The sequence below is a fragment of the Zonotrichia leucophrys genome, chromosome 6 (genome assembly GCF_028769735.1).
Source record: "Zonotrichia leucophrys gambelii isolate GWCS_2022_RI chromosome 6, RI_Zleu_2.0, whole genome shotgun sequence".
Taxonomy (NCBI): domain Eukaryota; kingdom Metazoa; phylum Chordata; class Aves; order Passeriformes; family Passerellidae; genus Zonotrichia; species Zonotrichia leucophrys.
In genome coordinates this window covers 19,218,190-19,227,286 of record NC_088176.1, presented here as the reverse complement: position 1 = coordinate 19,227,286, position 9,097 = coordinate 19,218,190, and the positions used below count along the sequence as shown (strand labels likewise).

Sequence of the window (9,097 nt, the reverse complement as noted above, 5' to 3'; positions counted from 1 at the left end):
TCTCTCCAGCCCCAGCAGTGAGCTGGGTGCTAACCCCCCTGAACCCTGCCTGGGTCTGAAGTCTGGCAGTGAGGAGATGGCTGCCAGCCCCTCCTCAGCATCCCTGGGTGCTGGGGCTGCCCCCAGCCATGGGGAAGAAACACAGCGCACCCAAGAATTGAAGAGCGAGTTTTACTTCAGTAACTGAGAGAAGAAGCTGTACAAAGGTTTTTTTTTCCCCACCACCCCCCAAGCCACCTCGGGCAAGGGTGGATTTTTTTTTTTTTTGCAATAGACTCAAAAGAGCAGAATAAAAAGTTTTGACACATTCGCAAAGTCAGTGCTGAAACCAGCCAGGTGCCAGGCGGCTGAGAACTGTGTGTGTGCCAGCCCCTGGTCACAGCCCTTCACTGTGCCTGGACCCCTTTTTGGACAATCCTGCAGCCATGCTCCATCACTTGCACCTTGCTCTAGACAAGCAAGCATCCTTCAGCCCGCTCTGGAGTGGTGAGGGCTGCCCCAGCCTGCCCCTCGCCTTGGCAAGGAGGGAGCCTGGTTCTGAGGACGGGGCTGCACCAGTGCTGCTGCAGCATGAGAACTGCAGCACTACAGACCAGGCTTTGCTGGTAGCCTCTGAGGCCCCAGCCATGCATTGGAAAAGAGATGGGAAGAGAAGCTGGCTCCAGTCTGTACTGGACGGACCCATAGGGCAGGGGAACCCCCCCATATCAACCCTGGCTCCAGGGGTCACCACTCCACAGCGAGTACTTACACACTGCTGCCCACCACACCCTGGGTACGATGCTCACACCCAGCTTCTGCAAACAGGGCCAGTCCAAGCTGCCAGCAGTGGGTGGTGGAAAATGGGGGTCATGAAGCACCGGTGCATCAGCCTCCCACGCAGCCACACGTGCAGCGATGGGTGCTGCCATCTCAAGGCTGCCTCCTTGGAACTGGCAGCCACAGGGCTGTCTCCCCATAGGGTTGCTGGTGCTGAAGTGGAGCAGGGGAGCAGGCAGCAGCAGTACACACAGTAGCCCACGCTCAGCTTGCTATAGGGCGAGGGCGTGGGGAGCTGGATTGCCCCCTGAGTCCTTTTAAAAACGCTTTTCCCTCAGAGTGCACTGCCTACAAGATATGGCTGGGTTTGTGGTTTTGTTTTTTTTAAACAGTTCCCAAAAAGCATCAAAAGTAGCCCCCAAAAAAAACCTTCGTGGTGGTCAGCTTGATCTGGTACTAAAAAGTGCAAAACTGTATCACAAAAACTGTTCAAAAGTTGTAAGAAAGCGGGGAGGGTGCAGAGGTGACTGAGGTGGCAGGGAAGGGACCAGGTGCTGTTGCCCTGGCTTCCCTGGCCACCAGCCCTAGGAGAGGGAACAGTCTAAGGCTGGCCCCCTCCCATCTACCCCCATGGCACAATGGAGCTGGAGAAGCAGCTGCTGGCTTTGTTTTGCTGCGTTTGTCTTTTTTTTTTTAAGCCATTGAAGAATTGAGCCCAGCGGGTAGGTTTCAGTTGCTCCCTCTCCCCAGGGCAGCAAGAGTAGGTCCTGCAGCCAAGTGCAGGACAAGGAGGGGCAGGAACAAGTCTGATGGGGCCAGGCAGCTCCTGCAGGCAAGGACTGGGGACCGTCCTGCTCTGCCACTGTCTCCAGCGGAGGGGCCATGGCCCTGCATGGCTGGTGCTGGCGGCTGCAGAAGGGCTGTCGCCCCCTCGGGCTCGTGCCGCAGACAGACGGACACATGCAGGGTCTCGGCAGGCACACGGCCTCCGCCCCCGTGCCGGGGGAGCAGGAACAGAGCTGCAGTGCAGGCAGCTGAGACCCCACACTTAGGACTTGTGGGGGTGGCCAGGGGGCTGGCGGCCGCTGCGCTCTGAGACGTTGCGCTTCACCTTGGTGGTCGTGCTGGAGGGCTCTGCGTTGAGTGAGGGGCTGGAGCGGGACTTTTTCAGGCCATCGTCCTCCCCACCCACTGTGTCAAAGAGGGTGGACTCAAATGCTGCCAGGTCCTCGGAGCCAGCCTTCAGCTTGGCCCGCAGCAGCATGGCATAGGTGCCATAGCGGGATTTCTGAGGAGCACAGTGCAGCAGAGACAGAGGTTGGCAAGCTGGGTACTGTCCTATGGCCAGCATCCCTGCAGGGAGGGATGCTCATGGTCCCTCCAACCCAGCCAGCATCCCGGGGCAGAGGAATGCTCATGGTCCTAGACCATGGCAGTGGCAGTGTAATTCAGCCGATGGGATGGGTTGGTCCCATCACTGAGGATGGCCAAACAGGTAGGGGCAGAGGGCCTGAGGGCAGAGGGGGACATCTTCCAGCTTACCTCAAATTCCAGGTACTCTTCCTTCTGCTTTAGCTCCTCATATTCCTTGCCTTTCACCTTCTTCTCAGGCAGTGAGGAACGATGCTCCAGCAGCTCTGCTGACATTGTCTTGAACTTGGTCTCATGGTTCTTCACCTGCTCCTCCTGGGGAAGGGTGGCACCATGTCAGTGCCCTGCTCTGTCCCCTGGTAGTGTGAGATGGCCAGGGACAGAACAGGTTTTTCCCCTTCTAGAAGCAGCCAGGATCTCAGCTGCTGCTGCTGCTGGGTTGGATTTTTTTTTAATGACAGGCAAAATCACAGGCTCTTGGGGGCAATCTGCTTTCACCTCATAGGGGGGCTGACTGCAGTCTTAAAGCAGAATTTAATCCCTCTGAAACTAGGCTGGTGGTTTTTTTTAATCCTTTCTGCTCTATGAATAACTGCCCTGGTATGCACGAGTGCCAGCTAATCCCCCCAGTCAGTTGCCTTTCAAGGTCCTTGGCAGGACCTTGCAAGTCGTGATGTGGGACCACTTTCTCCTCCATGGTCTGACCATCACCTGACTCCAGCCTCATTGCAAGGAACAAGACCTCACAGTTTGCCCCCAGTCTCGGTACCCCTCTTCTCTGTCTCCGTCACCTCACTGGGGAGGCAGCTGGGTGCATGGCACCACACAGATCCCCCCACAGGAGAATGTGCCACTGGCAGACCTGGGGCTCTGTCCATGGCTCAGCATTGCCCCACACTGTGGCCCACCTGAGACAGCCTGGTGCAGGAGCTGGGCAGCAGCGGGCGGCTGAACTTCTTCTGGGAGCCGATGGCTGCGGGGAAGGGGGGCGCAGAGAACATGGCTGCCACCACGTTGATGCGCGTGATCCAAGAGTGCATCTGTTCGGGGTTCCTGAGAAAAAAGGCCAAAAAACACATGGGCTGTCTCTGTCAAAGACAGAGGGATCTGCTCCACAGACAAGGTCTGAGTCCCCCAGGCCTGGCCCTGGCCAGCCATGGCACCTGGGACTCTACCCACAGCCTACCTGAGCCCGGCAGTGTAGGAAAAAGAGGAGCTGGGCAAAGCTCAGCACTGACACCAGGTCCTTCTCCTTTCAGAAAGGGCCAGGACAGGAGAGAACAAGGTGACCCTAAGCCCCATCCCACCCTAGACTCAAGTGAGGGGAGCTCCTGTGCCCCAGCGTGGCCCCAGCCAGGGATCCTGAAGGACTCACTGTGCTTGGAAAAGGAAGACCCTCCAGTCAGCTGTCCTGAGGTAGAAGACATTGGGTCGCTTGCTGTAGTCAGATGCCCGTGTGGCAAGCGAATGGTGGATGCTAATAGCATTCTTCAGCTCCTCTTCTGCCAGTGCCTTCCCTGGCTTATACTCCTCCTGCAAATCATGGGGTGTTTCAGAGCCAGCTCAGGGATGCGCCCCACCATGAGTCAGCTCTGAGGTTTCAGGAACTGCAGACTAGTGCTGGCTGTGGCAGAGCTTGGAGATCACCCTTCACCAGGCAGCTGCAGATTCTGCTTCCAGCTCATGCTACACCCCTGGAGAGAAGCTACACAACCCAGGCACATTGGCTTGGCAACAGCACAGGGGGCTGTTCCCCACTGCCCCCAGTTCCCCATATGCATGCTTGCAGGGAACTGCATGTGCAGCCCAACCCTCCACTCAGGGGAAAGACCCTGGTGCCCTTCTCCTCCCAGCCAAGCCCCCCGCACGCAGCGCTCTCAGCACAAGCTCTACCCAGGTGCTTTCACTGCCCAAGCTGTACCCAGGCACCCTGGAAACGGGGGTGCCACCAGGTCCCCAAGCAACAGCTCAGGCATAGAGGGTGCCGAGTCTGCTTAGGCGAGGCTTTGCCATGCTGTGTGCTGCAGGTCCTCTCTTACTGCTGTCTCTCTGGACTGGGGACAATCCCTGTCCCTGGTGTGGGTGGCATGCTGCCTACCTTCTGCAGGTAGAGAATCATTCCCTTCAGGATGGCGTGGAAGGGCTTCCAGCCGCGCTTCCCTCGGGGTGCTGCCAGGGAGGAGAGAGCAGCTCAGACATCAGCGTCAGAATGGAGTGGGGGGGAAAAGCCACCCCCAGCCTCCTCCAGCCAGCCCTGCCACGCCGCACGTCACCCACCCCCGGGACGGGCAGCACGCCAGGGCTGTCCCTGCGCACCTGAGCCCGTGCAGCACGTGGCTGGCAGATGGTGCTGCTGGCAGGGGGGCCCCGCTGCCTCCCGGGGCCAGCGCTGTGCTCCCGCCTTGCTGCTTGTGCTCAGCTTCACCACTGCCTCCGTGCTCGGGCATGGGGACAAGGCAGTGCTGCCTGCCAGGTAATGCTGGCTTTGAAGGGCAGCTGCATCTAATCACTTCTAGACAGCATTAGATGGCCAGGGCTTAGGAGGGATTTTGTGGGGAATACGGTGAACGTGCCTGGCAGCGCCCAACCAGCTGCAGCCTGCTGTGTGCCTTGTCTATCACACCACAGGACACATCTCTTCATCCACACAATCCTGTGGCAGGGTTGAAACCCCCAGAAACCCCACCCCACCACCCTGCCTGCCCCCTTCCCATTGCTGTGAGCAGGGAGAGGCTGTCCAGCTCCCCAGCCTGAGGGCTGAATTATGCCTGGCACAGCCAGACAGACGGGGCACTGATGCTGGAGGCTGGCATAAAGCTACAGATGGCCATCACATAGTGACTCCCACCCTGCTTCCCATTCGGTTCCGCAGTTCACTGGTGCCCTCTTGCCCCAAGGGCCCCCATGGGCTCCCCAGGCACCTACTTTTCTTGCAGTCGGGATCGGCGTGGATCTTGCGGACTAACAGCCCGTGCTTGTAAGTGGCAATGCTGGCGTCCTGGGAAAAGTCCAGAAAGGGGTTACTGCAGCTGCTGATGCGCTTGATGGACTTTGGGTTGGGATCTGCCAGCTCTGAGAGGGACTTTCTCAGCTCCTCTTCATCTCTGCCAATCAGATTTGGGTGGGGAAAGAGTTTGTTACCTTTATGGGGACAGCAAATACCAAGTTCCCCCCTGGTCAGTGCCACTTTTAGGCCTGGCTTCTGAAAGGGAAGCCAGCAGTGGGCCAGGATGAGCAGCCGTTCAGCAGCACTAGTGAGCATCCCAAACTAGCCATGCCTGTGTGCCCCTGTCTCTCTAGACAGCTGAGGTACTGCCTGGTCCCTTGAAAGACAAGGCATTGTGCTTTTGCTGCTGATTCAGGGTGGGACCCCTGCCTGCCCCAGCGAGTGAGAAGCCTTTTTTGGGCAGGAGTGCAACAGAGGCCAGCCAGGCTGATGAGCCAGGAGTGATGCAGGAGCAGTACCCCAAGGCTTGGCACTACCGCAGCCCCCCAGCCCATGGCATACAGGCTAACAGGCCTCCAGCTGGTAGGTAGAAGGGTATAGAATGGACTGCCCCCACAAGGAGAGACCCAGGCTCTGTTCCCACATTTTAAGGGAGGCAGCCAGACTAGAAGGCCCAGAGCTAGAGGCAAAGGGGTGCAGGAGACTGGCAGGAAGGCCTTGGGCAGTGCCATCCAAGGGCAGGATCAGGTGTGGGCAGGGTGTAGGCAGCCCGCTCCCCCCGGGTCACAGGCCCTCACTATGGGCGGGCCGCACCGGTGCCACTCCCCCGTCCGCAGGAAGATGTGGGAGCCCGGAGCTGCTGCCTCCCCACTCCCTCAGCCGCTCGCTGCTAATTAAACCCCTCAGCATCTGCCGGCGTCGCCATGGCAGCGGTCGAGTGCATCGCTCAGCGCTGGGTAGCACCGGGCTGATTAATCCCTGCAGCGCAGGCGCTGCCGCTCCTGCTGCTGGAGATGGCAGCTGTGGGCGAGGGTGCAGGCACCCTGTGGGGCCCCGGCACAGCCACAGCACCTCCAGAGCCTGTCTGTTCCCACTCTGGCACAGCCACCGAGGCACAAGCCCAGGCCGAAGCTGCAAGAAGCCAACCTCAGGTGGTTTTCTCCCAGCACACTGGAGAAGGGGCCCCATGGCAGTGCTGAGGGCAGCCAGGGGTACCTTGCCTGCACCCCAGCCCATCCTAAGCTCCCTCTTCTTCCTTCATCCTCACAGGAGCAGCTGCCTTGCAGCATCATGGTGTGTGCAGCCTCTGGGGCTAGGTGGACTCCTGCCCACCCGTGGCACGCAGCAGCATCCCCTGCAGAGGTACTTACATGGCCCACTGCAGCTTCTCGTTCTTGATGGAGCCATACAGCGCCTGCAGAGACAAGAGTGGGGGTCAGCAGGGCAGCGGTGCCAGGCTGGGGGGCTGCTCCAGGGAACAGAGGAGGCACACCAGATAGCTCAGGGACTCTGGAGGTTAAGGTAACCCCATGTCAGTTTGTTCCAGTGCAGATCTGTCCCAGCTAGGCTAGCCAGACCTTAAATGATCTCCATTTAAGGTTTACAGACACCTCATCCTAAGCACCAAGGGATCTGCAAACCCCCACACCCCAAAGAAATTCTGGGGATAGCCCTGGCATTTTGGCCTATCCTACCCTTTGTCTCTACCTGCCTGTGACAGTGCCACAGTGTTAGCAGCATAATAGTGAGACATACCCAACATTCCCAAGTGCTTGAGAGAGCTGTTTCTTCCTATTCCAAGGTGTTCCAGACTGGTAAAAATGACATTCTTTAGGAGGCCTGAGCCCAAGTAGAGCAAGCTTTTGGGACAGACTTCATTAGTGCATGCCTTCTCCCTGCTCAGTGGAACCTCAGGCTGTTCCAGGGCCTCCAGAAGCTGCATGCCACAAGAGACCACAGCCAACAACTACACTGCAGTCAGGCACCCACCCTGAGCAAGCAGAGACCAGCTCATGGAAGCACCCAGCACTCCCTGGCAATGCCCTGCTCCTACAGGAGCACACTTTGTGAGAGACTTCAGCACTGATGGCCCTGCACTGGCAGAGACCTTAGCATGCTGTCCTTCACAAGGCCCTCAGAGGATCTTGTCCCCTTGGCTGGTCAAGGCAGGAGCTTGGAGTGGCTGTGGCCTGCCTCTACTCCCTCCCCAACACTTCCAAACACTTCTTCCTCCTCGGAGACCCAAACAACAGCCATCTGAGCAAGGCAGGGTCAGCTGCCTGTATTGCTGCACAGGAACAAGCTAAGCCTGCCTGCAGCAGGACACTCCAGGGCCCCACTCCCAAGTGTTTGTCCAGTTTGAGCTGGGTGCAAGCCAGCAGTGCTCAGCACAGCTCTGCAGTCAGGGAGGCTCCAGAGAGGGTTTCAATACAGAGCTCACAGAGGCCTTCAAAGCAAGATCTGGAAGGCATCATCCTTGAAGGAAAATAATCGAGTCTCGCACAGGCTGTTCATGCAGCTGTCAACATCCATCACTGGGCCAGAGACCGCTGCTGAGAAATCTTGCTGGTGGCTGAGAAAGTGCAGCTGGAGGCGTGCAGGGGCCCGGGAATGCTGGCCAGCAGACAGGCCCCAGCAGTGTCTGGGGTAGGGACATCCATCACTCCCCGGAGGCGCAGCAGCCAGGATGGAGCAGGAACCCAGCTCCTTCCACACTTTCCTGTTGGGAAGTGCTGGCATGGCACCAGCTTGTTTCTCAGAGGAGGAAAGCATCGTCTCAATCTAGCAGGCAGAAAGTAGGGTTCAGTTCTCTCCTGGGAAGACAGGAGACCTATAAAGAGGTAATGGCCCCAGAGCCTGAGAGAAGATTTGGTTCCAGACCCATTCATGCAGTCCCAGTGCCAGAAGGGCAGGATGCTAACTTGTGAGCAGGACGTACCAACCAGTGGGCTGGCAGCAAGGCAGCCAGAGGAGCAAAGAGACTTAGAGAAGAATCTGGGAGGAAAAAAGCAATCCAAAGCCCTGCAGAACATAATCTGGGAGCAGAGCAGGGGGATAAGCAGGATCTCAGAGCAATGTAGATAATAAGGAGTCACCATGGGAAACAGAAGGGATCTTACTGCCAGGGATGCAGCTGAAAAATACTGAGAACCAACAGGCACAAAAAGGAGATTAAAGAAATGGCACAGAGTAGTGGGTACTGGAAACAGCAGAAAAGCACCTCAGAAAGAGCAGGCAGAATGGCACACGTGGCTTGGCTTCCATCTGGTTCATTGGTGATACATAGAAGTGTCAGCTCCCTGCCCCAAGGAAGGGAGATGTGAGCCAGCTGAGCAGGGATTTTGGAGGGCTGGAGAAGACCCCAGCCCCGTGCAGGGCTTGCAGAAGGATTGCTGCTGATGAATGAATGAATGAGCCAATAGAAGATGCTCGAGGAGTAATTTGGGATGGCACAGTGCTGGATAACAGCCTGACAGAATACTGTGTTACAAAAAACTGGGCCCTGGGACTCTGGCTGAATACTTCAAAGGCTGAACTGCCTTATGGCTTCAAAAGGCTCCAGCTGCCCTGCTACAAGCCCCGAGAGCATCCCCCCAAGCCCATTACCAGCAGGAGCTGCCAAGTACCACCTAAGAGACGGGAAGCAGGGGCTGCTCAACACTTCTGTGCGAGGGGACAGTGAGAGGCAGACAGGAAAACTGTGCAATTGAGAAGACATCATGAAGCTTTACATCTACACTTAAAACCTGCCAAAATTCTGCTTCGCTAAACACCAGCCCCAAGCAAAACTAATCTCAGGTACAAAGCTGGTGGACTCAGCCCAAGTCCTAGCTGAGGAGATGTATTCCAGCCACAAAGCCCACCCTGCTGCTCTGGTCCTGCAGCAGAGCCACTGCCTGTCAGCCCACAAAACTCTGGTGCATAGATTGTTTCTGCTGGGGAAGCGTAGGTGAACGCTTCCTGAAGCCCAACTCACAACCACGTCAGCAGAGACCACAGACACCAGATTCATCGCTCAGC

The 9,097-nt window shown here is 57.5% G+C and overlaps 1 protein-coding gene across 4 annotated transcripts in view; it reads right to left on the bottom strand.

Annotated features, from left to right (window-relative positions):
* Nucleotides 1–157: 157 nt before the first annotated feature.
* PSD (pleckstrin and Sec7 domain containing) overlaps nucleotides 158–9,097 on the bottom strand; it is a 42,945-nt gene continuing 34,005 nt past the window's right edge. For all 4 annotated transcript variants that reach the window (XM_064716559.1, XM_064716558.1, XM_064716561.1 and 1 more), the window contains 7 exons: nucleotides 6,448–6,491; nucleotides 5,056–5,234; nucleotides 4,229–4,299; nucleotides 3,506–3,663; nucleotides 3,039–3,183; nucleotides 2,302–2,445; nucleotides 158–2,047 (listed from right to left, as the gene is read on the bottom strand). In XM_064716559.1, coding sequence (XP_064572629.1) covers nucleotides 1,808–2,047; nucleotides 2,302–2,445; nucleotides 3,039–3,183; nucleotides 3,506–3,663; nucleotides 4,229–4,299; nucleotides 5,056–5,234; nucleotides 6,448–6,491 — 981 coding nt within the window. In that variant the 3' untranslated portion in view covers nucleotides 158–1,807. The remainder of the gene's footprint in view (nucleotides 2,048–2,301; nucleotides 2,446–3,038; nucleotides 3,184–3,505; nucleotides 3,664–4,228; nucleotides 4,300–5,055; nucleotides 5,235–6,447; nucleotides 6,492–9,097) is intronic.